Source organism: Liolophura sinensis, chromosome 11 (genome assembly GCF_032854445.1).
Source record: "Liolophura sinensis isolate JHLJ2023 chromosome 11, CUHK_Ljap_v2, whole genome shotgun sequence".
Classification (NCBI taxonomy): Eukaryota; Metazoa; Mollusca; class Polyplacophora; order Chitonida; family Chitonidae; genus Liolophura; species Liolophura sinensis.
In genome coordinates, this window is record NC_088305.1 from 28,065,559 (window position 1) to 28,082,377 (window position 16,819).

General features: G+C 39.0%; 1 protein-coding gene across 1 annotated transcript; it reads right to left on the minus strand.

The window, feature by feature from the left end:
• Window positions 1-1,757: 1,757 nt before the first annotated feature.
• Window positions 1,758-14,062, minus strand: LOC135477667 (uncharacterized). The gene is made up of 6 exons (XM_064757850.1): window positions 14,010-14,062; window positions 12,185-12,287; window positions 11,365-11,550; window positions 10,222-10,315; window positions 7,207-7,971; window positions 1,758-6,053 (listed from the first exon to the last, which is right to left on the minus strand). The coding sequence occupies exons 2-6, from the start codon at window positions 12,282-12,284 to the stop codon at window positions 3,698-3,700; spliced, it is 3,501 nt and encodes a 1,166-aa protein (XP_064613920.1). The 5' UTR covers window positions 12,285-12,287; window positions 14,010-14,062; the 3' UTR covers window positions 1,758-3,697.
• Window positions 14,063-16,819: the final 2,757 nt, after the last annotated feature.

A 16,819-nucleotide genomic window follows, 5' to 3' on the forward strand; every position in this document is an offset into this window, starting at 1 on the left:
AACATGGCGGCCATCTTAGATATTGATCAAAACTTTTAAAATTTTTTTCTCAAGAACCAACGAAGAGATTCTTTGACATTTGATGTATTTGTAGAGTGATTCCAGTTAGAGTAAGTTTGAAAAAAATCTTGGACATTCACCGAAAGCTTTGGAAGCCAGCCATTGGTCCAATTTATGACACCATAAAAAGTGTCTAACTTTGATAATGTTTTCATGTATTTGGTGTATTAGTTACGTAATTTCAATGGACTGTAACTTCAGAACTATGGTATCTAGAAATGTGAAACTTGCGCCAAATTGTAGCCCAAGACATGCAGTCTCTGGTGGCCTTGAAAGAATTTAGGATCAATAGTTTTCTCGCTAGAAATGTTTACACAACACCACCCTACTTCGGAAATAAAATGTAAGCCCGTACATTTAAAATGGACTAGCCATCTTGCCAACTTGCAACATAAATTGGCTGCCTGTCACTCAAACCGAAAAACAAACAACTTTCCTTCCCCTCCAAAGCTATCAACGGACAAATTTGAATGTTTGCACGTGAACCAGCCCTGTTCGCAATGCATCATTGGTAATTCTCAACAATCTCGACGGCATTCCCCCCATATCCCCATGATATCACCACTAAAAGTCGAAATCCATAGCCAAATATATCAATAACTTCTATCCACACATGTACGTTGAGTCATGACGAGCCCCCAAAATGTAACTCTTATTTGACCAAATTCAAGAGTTAAAGATATATTGTGGTTTCCAGTTTCTTTTCAGGTCTAGATCTTACATACCGGAAGGAAGAGACGAGCTTTTGGATGCCGCACAGGAAAGTAACTACGAAACTGTACGCCATGGCTTTTGACTGGGGACTGGGACTAACGAACACACAACACCGCTTATTCCTTCTAACAACTTAGACCAAAATTTCATATCTTATAATCTCCTAACTTTTCATGTCAGCTATACATGCACTTTGTTCTCGCCAGCTGTCAAAACTGACCTGGGCCCAAGGAAACCAGATGGGATACTAGAATGGGGTGAGTGCACACCATGTGTTGAACAACCCGAGATGACAGCCGACATGACAACCAATGCGATATCCTTTCCACATGAACACCATCGTATAAGTGAAAAATTGTTAAACAACGTTAACCATCAACCTAATCCATCGGTTCGATCTGCACGTGACTGCTGAATCACTACTGGAAACAGTCAATTATCAGTGCAGGTTGGTGTTTTTATTCATGTTCCTGTCATGTCCGAACACTGTATCATTTAAAACGCATAATATTACCCGTTTCTCACCTTGTATGTCTGATCTGTCGTCTCCTTTTGCTCAAAACTAAAACTAATCCATTTTTATCCTCCATAGTCCTGCGGTCTATTGTTAGGAATCTTGTTTAAAAGTGCAGTGGATTCCTTCATTCACACAACGCATGATTGTTGTCATAATGTAACACGTCAGTAAGGCACTACTCAAACAGTCATATCCAAAAACTGATCAGTTAATTCTTGTATGCTTGCAAGCAACCACTTAAAGAACCGATTGTAAAAAAGCTGAGGATTGACACGTCTTGGGATTAAACCTTGTTTATCTGGCTACAAAACAAAATGCACAACACATCATTCTTTTAGTTTACATAGTTTTATTTATTTAAAACAGTTCGTATACAAAACATGTACAATATATAATAGCATACATACAAATTAAATACAATAAAAAACAATACGAAAATATATATTTATAGATGTATGTTATGCGGCAATTTGAAAAATTGCATACATCTTAATGTCATATTGCATATTCTGATATACATCAGAAAGGCATATTGTGTACATTCTATTGGCATATTGCAAATATCACAATATTAAATTGCATATATCAAGAAACCATCTGTGAGGCTTCGTAAAAAATAGAATTTGCTGTAAATACGTCTATAAATTCCTCAACATTGCTCTTTAGGAGCTTATATAATAACAACATATCGCGCCTTTTACAGACAAGGCGTTCTATAGCCGACAGAATCAAGAAATACACTTAAAGACTTTGAGCATATCGCAAGAAACCGATATTGAATGACAGATAAGATGTAAAACAATAAAAAAAAATCAATGTTCAAACAAATGCCCGGTACAGGGTTCAGTGAAACAACGAGTTGTCAAGTCACACTGATAGAGAGCGATTGTGGCATGGTTAGGCCAACAGTTGTGGGCCACATTGGATGTGTTAAAATGGAAAACAACAATATTTATACAAGAAAAATAATAATAAAGAAAGAAAAATAGAAAAAAAAGTCTTGGTGTAGTTTAATGATATAAAGCAGGAGTAAGTGTTACCATTCGGACATGAATTCTATCACTTTGGTTGTAGAATAAAAGCCACGTATCAGGTTGGAATGTCAGTCAGTGGATCCCCGTCAGGTGTTGGCTCTCCTGGTTGTCGGAACAATACCACCGTCACGCGAGATGATGTGAATAGTTCCACACGTTGGCGTACCAATGTAACCGTAGCTGAGTATGTGAGTTTCATTGGATCGGTATAAAGTGTTGGTGTGCTAGGCAATGTATCCGTATAATGTGTTGGTGTGCTGGTCATTGACTCCGTATAATGTGTTGGTGTGCTAGGCATTGGAATCGTACCACGTTTTGGTGTGCTAGGCATTGGATCCGTATAATGTGTTGGTGTGTTAGGCATTGAATCCGTACCAACATCGATGTACTTGGCATCCGTAACATGTGTTGGTATAATGGACTCGGGATCTGTACCACGTGTTGGTGTACAAGTTATATGATCACGTATTGTTGTACGAGTCGTAGGAGCCGTGCCACGAGTTGGCGTACAACGTGTAGTAAAATATTTGTACTGTAACCTAGGTGATAGAGCTTGAGTTTGAGTCTTAAAAACGTTACAACGCCTGAAGTTTGGCTCCTTAATTGTACCACCTGTTGTGTGTTTGTATAAAAAAATAATTAAAAAGAAAAAAAAAACAAAACTAAAAAAACAGTATGGCAAAACTAAGCCATGTTTTGGTATATTTGGGTGTATAAATATACACTTTGGTGTAAAAGGTGGCTGTATGCCGTTTCTGAATGTTGTAGCATTTAGATGATCCGCAATAGTTTGTTACAAATGCTATGCGCAAATACCTGAGAAAGCCTACGGAGTACGGCAAGAGAAAGTTTGGGAAGAGCCCAAAGGGAGTTAAACCCTGATTTAAAATGCATGCAGTAGCATGTTAGAGATATTTTAAATTCTATATTGCTAAATATCTAATAAAAAGGTATTATTATAGTACAGATTTTTTAATTATTATATTTTATATAAAATAGTACCATTAAGATACATACAAAAAGTATAGACAGTATATAAAATATCATCTATTTCACTTTACAATAAAACAAAACCACACACTTTGTACACCTCTATACATGGATTTTTGTCCTTACCGTGAATATCTTGTTTCTCTTCTTGTTGGATTCGGACACTATCGTCGACTTTAGAAATGAAGCAACTTGTATCACATCAAAGTCTGCCAAATATCCTTGGTAAACATATTTCAGCAAACTCATATCTCTTTTTTGAGAGGTTCTGTAGCCAATCAGAATGTTACATGTATGTTGTAAAACAAAGGTCGAATTAATCCAGATGAGAAAAGGTAACTGATCCATCAAACATCCCAAATTGTTCAAAGCAGTCCAATTTCTAGCTTTCTCTGTCAATCTCGTCTGGGTTTTCAAACTCTGCACTGCATTGCCTTTCTAACTCGAGAAACTCTTCGCCTTCTAGGTCTGGTTCATATTTGCTTGCTGACTCTCCATCAAATTGGTCATTTGACTCTGGGTCAAACTGGACTTTCCTTCTGTTTAGAGCAGTCCAGCTCTCAAGGCCCATGGGGACGAGCCTTCGAGGCGCCATTTGACGATAGAAGAAGCGATCAAGATTTTGGCACAATGGCGGGTAGTCGTTTGGATGGTTGTTAGCTTCAAACATTGCGTCCATTTCTCGAAAGTCCATCCGCTCACACAATGTCTTGAGAATTCCCCTGGCTGGTTTAATAGGACAAGGCTTGTCGGGGTCCAAGGACGGAGTCACTACACGGATTCGCCGTCTGCCGTCTTGAGAGGGCGGAGTAGTTGGTGGTTTCGGGCATAGTAAGAGCTGGGTGGGTGATTTTGCCTGAACCGGCGATTTCGGCTGAACCGGTTGTTTTGACTGAACCGGTTGTTTTGGCTGAACCGGTGGTTCTGCTTGTATGGGAGATGTTTGCTGAACGGGATGCTTTGGCAGAACAGGTGCTTTTGGCTGAACCGATGGTTCCGACTGAACGGTAGATTTTGGCTGAATCGTTGATTTTGGCTGAACCGGTGATTTTAGCTGAAGCGGTAGTTTTGGTAGAATCGGTGGTTTGGGCTGAATTGGTGATTTTGGCAGAACGGGTGTTGGCTGAACGACTGGCTTTGGTTTAGCTGCTGGTTCAGGATGAAACGGTGGTTTTGGTTTAATTGCTGGTTTAGGTTGAGTCGGTGATTCGCTTAGGAGCAGCTTTACGGGAAGCGGGATTTTCGATCCGTTCTGTCTAGCTAGCATTCTGATGTCGGGTTTAGGTGGCTTCAAACTGTCTTGTTGCTTTGTTTTTCGAATTCCAGTTTTGGGCTGAACTGGTCTTTGGCTGATATTGGTGGAGAAAGAGAAACAGCTTCTGGCTGCATAAAACTGCGTCTTCACTCCAGGTTTAGATTTTCCATAGCCGGTAGAGGGAATGTCATTGTACAGGTTGGAACGCAGGTTGACTCGTCGGATAGGCTTTTGAGGACGATTTGTCACTTGAGCCGGATGTCTGACGTTTGTTGACATAGAAGATGTGCGCTGCCTTATAGACACCAGTTGAGATGTACTCTGTACTGACTTTATGGGAAGTGGCAGTTTTGATCCATTTAGCCTAGCCATGGTCCTGATGTCTGTGGTAGGTGCCGATGAAGCATCCTTCGACGCAACGGTAGTTGTGGAAGAAGTATCCTCTGATGCAGTAGCAGCTTCCGATGATGTGGAGGATGTCGTGGGTAGGCTAGACGCGGATAGCTTGACAGGAATTGGGAGTCTGGACCCATTGAGTCTGGCCATGGTCCTGATATTAACTTTGGGTGTTGGTGTAGGATCTTTCTGCAGGGTTTGACATGTTTGTCCTCTAAGAGATGGTGCTATATTGTTTCTGGTGGACACAAACGATCGGCTTGTCTGCATGGTACATGTTGGTTTTGGTTTTGTCTTACATCTCCCATAACCACTGGAGGCAATTTTCTTGTAGCGGTTGTTATGTATAAGCCTTGGTCGAGGGGACGGCAGAGGAACTCTTATCCTTCTGGGCACTGGCTGGGGGCAAGTCTCATTGGCTGTCGCTTGCGTGACACTCTTCTTGGCTGTGGCTTGGGTGACAGTCTCCTTGGGGGGCACTTGGGTTACATTCTCCTTTGCTGTTGCTTGGGCGACAGTCTCCTTGACTGTCGGATGGTTTGGGCTTCCCTTGGCTGTCGCTTGGATGACATTCTCCTTGACTGTGCCTGGGCTAAACCACTGATCAACCATTGTGCATAACCTGCCATATGCTTTGTGCAATCTTCTGATCAAATCGTGAATCTCTGGAGAAATATCTGATCTCTGTGATCCTGTGACATTAACTTTTGCAAACTGATAAGGCAATGGTATGCGAGATTGTTTGAAGCCTCCACCGTAGGGTTTAGACGCAGGATTCTGCCACATATGCCCTCTGATGGGCCTAGGAAGGTAACACGGATGGGGTAAGTCTATAATTGGTCTCACGTTGAGCTCGGAGTATCCGTCTATCTTCGCTAGCCGTTGAAGCAGGTTGTAGCCATCATCAAGGACTGGTCTATCCGTCTCTGGAATCAGCATGGAATAATCCTTGTAGTCTGGTTTAATGACGTATATTACCTCAAACACACGCCATTCCAGGTCCTCCATTTCATAAGCCAGCATGTTTAGGTCCATGTCATGTAACCAGCCCAGCGACTCGGGCTTTGGTAGGATCTCCTTTGCGTATCTGGAGGAAGAATAACATGATATGGGCAATTTTAGAATCAACTGAAAGAATACGTGGTAAGCAAGCCTACATGCATGATAGAGTTCCTTGTTTAGAGGACAAAAAGGCAATGATAGAAAGGAGATTAGAATGTTCAATTTTAACAATCAACAATTTTAACGTACAGAAAAATGACAAGACAATGCTGACTTTGGCAGACTAAACACAGAGGCAATTTCAACCTTCGGGAGAAAGGAAAAGATACAGTTCACTTCTACAGAATCAAAGCCTAAGCCATTTGATTTATTTATTTCATTTGATTAGTTTTTTACGCCATACTCAAGAATATTTTACTTATATGACGACGGCCAGCATTGTGGTGGCAGGAAACCGGGCAGAGCCCGGGGGAAACCCACAACCATTCGCAGGTTGCTGCAGACCTTCCCAAGTATGCAAAGCCATATCAAAATGAGGAATCTAAGCATCGAGTCCAACATTCGTATACCACTCATAAGCTGTATAAGAACGTTGCAAATTGATAGTTGCAAGACTCATTTCCTAAAACACCACAAACCACAACATCCCAAAAGAAATTTTAAGAAATAATGTATAAATAGTAACTAAAGCTGGTAATATGTAACCGAGAAACAGTGGAGAGTTTTCACTGGGGCAGAGTAGACAGTGAGTTGACATTGAATTCTAGCAAGGATATCGAGTTAAATTTTCAAACTCGTTACCAGTAAATAATTTTCAGGTGGGATGAATATAGATAGCTCAGTCAAGCTTTGGTTGCCACCGTTAATAAAGGCATGATGTTGACGTAATAACCATGAATACTAAGCTTATACAGCTCTTGATGCCGCGGTTGCGCGGAATTAGATACAACTATAACACGTGGAGATTGGTATATAATTTGAGCATTGGTATGAATGATTAGAATGAACAGGGGTTAAAATGTCAAGAGGCCATACTTCTGATAACTTAATTATGTATGGCAATATACCAGTCAACTAACGTGGTTCTTCTGCTTCAACTCACTTGTCCATGGTCTTTTTCTGCATCATACAATCAAGCAAATTGAAAGTTTATAGAATACAAAGATTAAAGAAAAGCATATAAGTTGATATAGCAACAGGTGTGTGTCAGAAATGAACAATTTAATAGAATAACTTACTTTTTGGGATCCTCTGTGGCTGTTTTTTCTTTCTTCTTAGATCCCCCATAGCCACTTGAGACAACTTTGTTGTAGCGATTGTTATGTATAAGTCTGGGTCGAAAAGATGACAGGGGAACTCTTATTCTTCTGGGCACTGGCTTAGGGCAAGACTCATCGCTTGACATTGGGGTAGCAGTCTCCATGCCTGTAGTTTGGGGTACAGCCTCCTTGGCGGTCGGATGGGTGCGAGCACCTTTTGCTTTTGCTCGCTTGACATACTCCTCGACTGTGCCTGGGCTAAACCACTGATCAACCATTGTGCACAATTTAGCGTAAGCTTTGTGTAATCTTCTGATCAAATTGTGAATCTCTGGGGGAATATTTAATCTCTCCATGACGTTTCCTTTCGCAAATGGCAGTGGTATGCTTGATTTTTTGAAGCTTCCAGCACAGCTGGGTTTAGGCGCTGGAGGCTCCCCCAAATGGCCTTTGATGGGTCTAGGAAGGTAACATGGACGCGGCAAGTCTGTGATTGGCCTCACGTTGAGCTGGGAGTATCCGTCTATCTTGGTTAACCGTCGCAGCAGTTTGTAGCTGTTATCAAGAACAGATCTATCTGTCTCTGGGATCAGCATGGCGTAGTCCTTGTAGTCTGGTTTAATGATGTAAACTACCTCAAACACACGCCATTCCAGATCCTCCATTTCATAAACGAGCATGTTTAGGTCGGTGTCCTGTAACCACTCCATTGACCCAGACTTTGGTAGGATCTCCTTCGCATGTCTGGAGGAATGAAAACAAGAAGTTATAGGCAATTTTAGAATCATACGTTTTACAACCATAGAAGCATACATTCTGAAAAAGTTCATCCTTGACACTGTTAATTTCCGAAAGGTTTTGGAAAACGTCGAGAGTTTGTGTAGGGAACTAGAAGATAATGGGAGAAAGGACATGGTAACGCTGATTTCCACAAAATAAACATACATTCAATTTCAATGTCGGGAGGAAGGCTATGCTGACGACCACAGACAAAACATAAATACAACTTCAGCATCGGGAGGAAAGACTGGTGATCTCACTTCGACAGACAAACAGTTTGGAACAAATTCAACTCTAAGAATACGGGCTGGACAACGTTGACTCCCACAGAAAAAAAAGGAATAATTTTAGCATCGCGAGGAAGGACAGACAATGTTCGCTCAAAAGACAAAAAATAACTTCAACATTGGGAGGAAGAAGTGGGCAATGTTGACTTCCGCAAAAAAAAAAACAAAAAAAAATTATCAGCACCGAGAAGAAGAACGGGGCAATGTTGACTTCTAAGGATAAGACATAAAAACAATTTCAGCATCGGGAAAAAAAAACAAGGCAATGTTGGCTTCCAAAGACAGAATATGGAAACCATTTCAGCACACACAGGCAGGACTGAGCAATGTTCACTACCACAGACAAACCATAAACACAATTTCAGCATCAAGACGAAGGACTGGGCAATGTTAACTTAAACAGAAAAACTTGATAATTTCAGCATGACGAGGAAGGAGAAGACAATGTTGACTTCCAAAGACAAAATATAAAACAATTTCAACATGTCATGTGTGACATGACAGCAGTCAACACGTCGCTGTCAAGCGGCCATATGTCTTGTTATGTCTGACAAGATACTGTCAACACATGTCGCTGTCAAGTGGCCAAATGCCTTGTTATGCGTGAAAAGATACCAGTCAACACATGTTGCTGTCAAGTGGCCATATGTCTTTGTTATATGTGACCAGGATTGTTAGATTCAGGAATTTTTGTCGTCCTTGATTTGATTTCGTTAGAAGAATTAACGAAATGGCGTATGAAAAAATAGGTATTATTCAAGCCTGAAATTTGTGAAGATGACATTTTAGTCCATCAGTTTTAACAGTGTTCGCACGCCTGACGGCCAAAAAAATGCAAGGACTTTTCAAGTACTTTTATGTACTTAAAATACAAATTCAACTACCTCAAACGACAATGACAATCTCCGCTTTCGAGTACAAACTGAGACAACAGGCGCAACTTTAATACTTTTTTAGGCCATTTCGAAAGTGTGGTTCAGCAATGACGTGGCATTCGACCAATACGCAGCCTTGTGTTGGTGCCACAGCCGTCAGTTGGTGCAGACATCACTGATAATCAGATAACCTATCATTGAGTCTTATAAATTTTCCACTGTCCGTCAGAATAAAAAGCGCAGCTTAAAATTTTTCCGCACAACGCATGTGTCTGTAAACAGCGCCACTGTCAGTCATGAGTAGTCCAAGGCGGACTTGCCCATACTGGAGACATCTATACTTCGGGGACACAATCGGCAGTATGCCCGATTGACACTGCTGGCGTCGCGCTCAAGTCAGTCCTTGAAATCTACGCACTGCAGCCATTAATCGCTAAAACGACAGTTGCCAGGCATCTCCAATGCTGTTCTTCACGCACCAAATCACTCTCAATGACTACAGCGTAAGTTCTTACCGCCAAATCAAAAAATGGCGGTCTTAGCGCCCTGTGGCGGAGAAAAGGAAGTCTGTAGTGGCGCAAAACTATGACCGCGTACATACCACTGGCGGCCGCTTTAGGTGCTTGCCCGTTGTCAGTTGATTCACAGATTCTTACCACCGAATAACTTTCTTCACGTGACACAAACAAATCAAGTACTTTCAAGGACCTCCACATAAAAATGGTCAAATCAAGCACTTTTCAGTCCTTGAATTACCAAAGTAATATTCAATTACTTTCAATATTTTCAACAACCCGTGCGAATCCTGTTTTAAAGCGCAGAAAACATCAAATTGCTATGTCCAAATACAGAAGATCTTTTGAATTTTTTTTTATAAATTTAAAACTTTTGAGGTATTTGATTTTTGTGTCGAAAGCAAAGGGCGGTATCCAACCATAATAAGATACAAATCAACTTCCGTAGCCGCTTATTTAATCAAACAACGAACTATGTCCCGTTTGTACCACAATACACAAAGAGAAAGGATTGCAGATGTGATAATGAGAACTTACCGATCGAGATCCTCTGCCCTTTCTATCCGTTTTAACAAACTAAGTTCAGCCACATCTTGGCGTCTTTGCTCTATTTTTCTGTTCACATATTCACCTGAAGTAGACGAAGTTGTATCAGTCAAAGTACTGCCAAACCCAATCAGAAACTTCAAATTTAATTTAAAGGAGAACTCCACAATACAAGCTAACTCGCTGACAACATAACTTTATGTGCAAACAAAGACATCTGTATATCAGAAAAGAAAAAATCACATTGAAATCAACCCGATCACTTTACTCAGTAAGGCCGGTAAACCGCTATAGTAGTTAAACTGATATGAAGTAATGTCCCCACTACCTAAATATATTTACACATGTCCGAAAGTGAAAGCTCTTGGGTACAATCTGACAGATAAATCATTACATGTCCGTATATTATAGGATGGATCCTACAAGTACGTGCGGTTCGTGTCATTTCAGAAGATTGGCTTCTTCCTTTTCTTGAACAACGTAAAACACCGATCAAACAAGTAAATAAATTTTGGCCTTTTTACTATATTGTATGTATCATTTTATGTTGGGAAAGATGCACAAAAAAAAGACCTGTGGCAATCTAACACGACAACTTGCGTTGTTTCATTCAACACAGAAATTTGTTACCCCAACACAAACGTGTATATGAAGTACACATTTTTGTGTTACAAAATATTAAAAACAAAAACAAGATCTTGAGTTAATTAAGCACAAGATAGAATTGTTCAAATATGACACAAGACTTTTGTTGTAAAGAACTCATGTTTGTGTTCATTCATTACACGTGTTTTTCGTGTATTTCATTAATTTTGAGACAACTGGGCGTAAACAAACATCGCCGACAACATCAACCGCAAGTTACATTTCAGAAGGTTTCTATTTGCATCGTTAAATGTTAAAATAAAATATGCATTTAAGTTTTTAGTATTCACTGAATACTATCAGAGTTGTTGTTTGAACTCATACTAAAACAAGAATGGCTGAAATTAAGAGGTCGACTCGAAGTTTCACGAAGCTGTCATATCCTTAGGCACACCAAGATTTCATGCAACTAGCCCGATTTCACGAGGCGTTAACTGAATTATTCGTGAAAGTTCAAATCTTTCTAAAGTCTTCTAGAAATCAACTTACTGAACACTGGTTGAGACCCGAAACTGCTGGAAGTTGAGCTGCCTTGTCCATCGTTCCAGAAGGCCTTGCTGGTTGAAGTGTCACAGACCAATGATTTGCCGTCATAGCTCGAATCATCCTGGTAGATGTGACTGGCTGAACCAGTCACATACATTCTGTTTCCCAAATATGCAGGGGGCGACGTATCTGAAAATTAGCCATCGTATGTGTAAGCAGAAACCTGATATATATAAAGGCTCCCTCATCACACAAGTTATACAAGTGTTCATAAATTTATTGCTGGTAATCGTCAAAATAAAAATTAAAATCAAAGAAAAGGGAAAGAAGACTCCCAGGTTTTCTCGCCTTGAAGTAAATTACTGAAGTAAATTGATAAGCGGCTATATTTCACTGGTAATAAGTGTAACAATTTGCCAAGTTTGGTACTGTCTTCACTGCTCTAGATTTACTCTGTTGTAAGTCTTTCATTATATTCCAAGTAACATGCAGTGGGCAGTAAGTTCAGGTTTAGGCTCTCAGAATATAAGATTATAACAAAATCCCAGTTTTCATAGGGTAATTCAGAGAATTAAAATACCACGTATAGTGCATTTATACATGTATGAATATATATCTTTACGTATATATATATGTATGTATTTAAGTTATTTATTCAAGAATTACTCAAGATTTTTAAGAAATGTTTTTGACTTTATGTCTTAAGAGATCTCGTTTTCGGTAAACAAAATTTCATTACACTGATATTTTAGAATTATACAGCTGAAACAGATGCCTTTCCCTTTAACATATATAGTTGTATTAACAGTGAATCCTTTCATACCTGGGCAAATCGTCGCTGGTGTCGATTTAGGGACATAACCAAGGGTCCCTGTGCTCTTTATTGGAGGGAGGGAGAAACGCTTGTGGCTTCTCCAAGCCATCGGCTGCAGAGATAAAAATGCAGAATTTCGAAAATAAAATCAGTCGCTGATTGGAAACTACCATAAAACAATCTTTAGACTATTCCACATCTATGGTAGCAGAGCCAAATAGTTTTCTAATTTGGACACCCTATTATTAGGTTAATTTGGGCTAAATTATTTTCATATATTAAGAAATTTTAAATTAATACCTTATACACCATGAGTGCCATTCATACTTATGGATATAGTTAATCTTTTTAACATTTTGAATTCATTAGGCAATATTCTCCATAATTTAGGGGGTTTTTATGCTGTACTTTGGGCATGTCTTAAAGGTATTTCAAAAGGTTCAGATGCACCTCATCTCACTGTGAAACTATCTTTAATTTTAGAATATCCCAGCTGTGTTATAAATTACCCAAAAACTATAATCGGTTTCCCAGTTCCATCTAAGGTTAAGTATAAAACTATCCTAAATTAGTCTTTCATATTTTAGATTACGATAAAGCTGTCTTATGATAGACGAGTTATAACTTAGACTGTTTAAAAAACTAAACCTGATCTTAATTTACATCCTCGTATAGCTATAAGAAGCTAAATATATCTCAAATTATGATAGCTCATCTATAAACTATCAAGATTTATTGGTTGTGGGTGGTTGCTCTTCTGCTAGATGAAAGAACGCAGCGTGTTCGATCTGGATGCCAACATGAGACTTCACTCATCAGTAATAAAGTGATATTAAAAAAAAAACAACAGAATACGGTAACACAAAAATACGATTACCCCAATTGAAGTCCCCAAACCCTAAAACGATTATCCCAAAATCTAGAGTAATATTATCCCAAAGCTTGCTAACATCAACAAAAACCAAGTGAAAAATATTTCGTATGTCAATACGACGATTTCAAAGCTACTGTAAAATACCACAAAGCTTGAATCGAATGAAGCAGGATTGTAGGGTCTACAAACATGTTCTACATTGTACTTAATGAATATTTAACAGAATAAAGGCTTAGTCCGGTTGTAACAGAAACCACGTAACATCATGCCTGAAAATAAGCAGCACGGCGAGGAAAATGAAGTATTTTTACTGGGGCTAAATGTTCAGTAGAGGACAAAACTTTCATGCATAATGACTAAATAAGATTGTAAGTTTTTGAATTATGTCAATAGCTAGAAAATTTGCCATTATGTCCTGTACCAACTTTAACATTATTTCCAAGCTTGTAACCATTGTACCGAGTTAAACGTTTACCCTTTAATGGAGTTAAACAATAAATTCTTACTACAAGTTGGCGCTTTTCACTCTCGCGTTTGGTTTGTTAGGCCTACACATTTGAGACAAAGAGAGGAAAATCATGGCGACTGGTCTAATTCTTGGCAAAACTGCTGTGTAATTTATAAGATTGTATCTTTTCAAAACATGAATAGCTTGAAAATTTGCCATTATGTCCTGCCACAACTTAAACATTATTTCAAAGCCTGTACCATTGACAAATCGAATTAAAATTTAACCCGTTAATGCCTACGGTGTTCAGTGATTGATCATGACTACAAGTGGACTATTTTCATCCTCTCTTGTTATCTGAATAGCCGTAATTTGGCAGAGGAAAATCATGGCGACTGGTCTGATTCTAAGTGAAGTGACTCTCACATGATTTAGTACATGTACACGAGCGACAGACAAATTACATAATAAACTAAATCAAAGACAAACATGTATCTTAAGAAAAACTGTACCTCTCTTATGGTTTCTTCTAAACCCGTATCTTCTGAGAAAAAAGATCTGTGAGTGTTACTTTAGCATCAACGTCTGCACAATGTCGCTCTACCGCGAAAATGTTCAGCAGAAAGATCTCTGTTTTTTACGTCACGTGTTTGTGACGTATGGAACTGCGTCACACAGTTATGACGTATGTGATTTGACAGGCAAACAAATGCACTGACATAAAGCCTATAACGTCATAATGGACAGTATGCATCACACTAGTTTCAAAGATGATGAAAAGAATTTGGCAAACTTTTTGGCCAGCGTACGTTTCTTTCGTGATTCAGATTATGTACATTTCAGCTTGAAAATTGACACAATTTCCCTGTCGTCTGGTCGTTTTCATGCGAGATAGATATATATATATATTAACAACTAAATAAACAAAAGCCATACAAGCAAAAACGAAAAATGCCTTCAAAATACACAAAAGCCAGCGCAAAATTAAACTTCGATGTTGTTCCGTAAATCTCTTTATATAATAACACGACATACACAAACGTATACGCGAGCTTGATTACGACTTCAGGAGGTCATAATTCTAATGGATGTTAATATACAGGCCTATGTTTAACCTGCAAGTACTACATGCCATACTGCATGCTATTTTCGTCTCTATATTTTGTAAAATAAACCTTTCGGTATCGTTGATTATTTAACAAAGAAAAAATACTGACAAGCATAAGTACAACTCACGTGGCTGCTTTTCGGAAGTCGGTGACCGGTGAAATAAAGATCTGTCAACTTCGCTGTGTTGACGTGAACGTCTGTCAACTATGGATGTCGTTTTACGACTGTGCAGTCGCGTCAGAAGTGACGTCATTTGTTTGTGACGAAGCTCAAACAGACGCACGGTTTTATGACAATTTCAGTGACGTAGGTTAGAAGTGTTGTCCTTAATAGTGGAAGAGTCACAAAAAGGAAGTCAACAATTCTGTTAAATCGACGGAACAATGTATGTGCACGTCACTATACATACACTTCTTGAAGTCTTTTTAGAGTGTAGTTTTTAGCTCAGATAACACTTTTAATGTGGAGATTTATTGTACAGGGGCGTAGGAAGGAAATGAAAAGTGGGGCGGAACCATCATCCGAACCATTGAGGCGATTGTTGGCCCCGGAAGGTCTTAGATCTTATATAGCCGTACGCGCGTTTGAACGTGAAAAATATCCATCCTCAAGGTTGTGATGAAGAAGGCCTGCATGCTGCACATTTTGGCGCAAATTTAGTTTTCGGATGCTTTACATGCTCTACATGTTTATAGGGCTACTTACTTTCCGCTAAAATACTGACACGCTCTATGTGAGTTGTGAAATATTTACTCTATATAGCGCATGAGGATAAACTGAACAGTAATCAGGCCTGTAGGTGGAGAGGTGATTGGGTCGTACATAGGCAAGCGGAACGAATATCCCAGCCGAGGGGGCGTCTCGGAAGCACCGGGAGATTCCAGATTTCCGGAGTCATGTTCTAAGCGCCTTTTCGACTAGTTAAAGTAAATACAAACAGATCTACAGTATATACTAATACTTAGTATTAAATCAGGAGGTTTACCTGGTACCAAGATAAGGTCAGCGTTTCCTTCCAGACAAGCTGATCAAATAGATAACGTAAATCTTAATATTCTGAAGAGGAGCTAACAGGCCTAAGATGCAGAAACTTCTCCAGTACAGTTGTGTTAATGTGGAATAATAATAAGTATCTATAATGTAATAATTACATATTACATACGAATATGTTTCAAACAATATCAGGGAATAGGTTGTACATTTTTCTAGTCTTTGCACAGTCCTGTGGCTGATAGAATTAAGCTATGTATTAAATTCTCATTTTGATTGCATGTTCTAATTCCGACCTATGTCATATTATGGTGGTGCTTCACTGAAAAAGACACTGGTGACACTAATCTGTTAAGGTGATAAAATAGTATGGAGTGATGACAGAATTGATTAGATTATTGTTACAAACTATTCTGTTATACATATGACAGAGTTGCTCTGTTAAGCCATCATAACACTTTTGTTGGTGTAACAGGGCATATTGTGTTGCATTAAGAAGTTTGTACGGCACACGGCGATGGACGGTCCTCTCCTGGATCGGGATGCGAACATGAGACTTCACTCATCAGTAATAAAGTGATATTTAAAAAAACAACAGCGTGAAAACTTGCAATCAAAGAATACGGCAACACAAAAATACGATTACCCCAATTGAGGTCCCCAACCCCTAAAACGATTATCCCAAAATCTAGAGTAATATTATCCCAAAGCTTGCTAACATCAACAAAAACCAAGTGAAAAATATTTCGTATGTCAATACGACGATTTCAAAGCTACTGTAAAATACCACAAAGCTTGAATCGAATGAAGCATAATTGTAGGGTCTACTAACATGTTTTACATTGTACTTCATGAATATTTAACAGAATAAAGGCTTAGGCTAGTCGTGTTGTAACAGAAACCACGTAACATCATGCCTGGAAATAAGCAGCACGGCGAGGAAAATGAAGTATTTTTACTGGGGCTAAATGTTCAGTAGAGGACAAAGCTGTCATGTATAATGACTAAATAAGATTGTAAGTTTTTGAATTATGTCAATAGCTAGAAAATTTGCCATTATGTCCTGTACCAACTTTAACATTATTTCCAAGCTTGTAACCATTGTACCGAATTAAACGTTTACCCTTTGTTATGTATGACTATTTAACGTCTTCATGTACTGTTAGTCTGCGGACCTTTGTGTTATATGTTATAAGCATAACAGGCCCTGTTATATATGTAC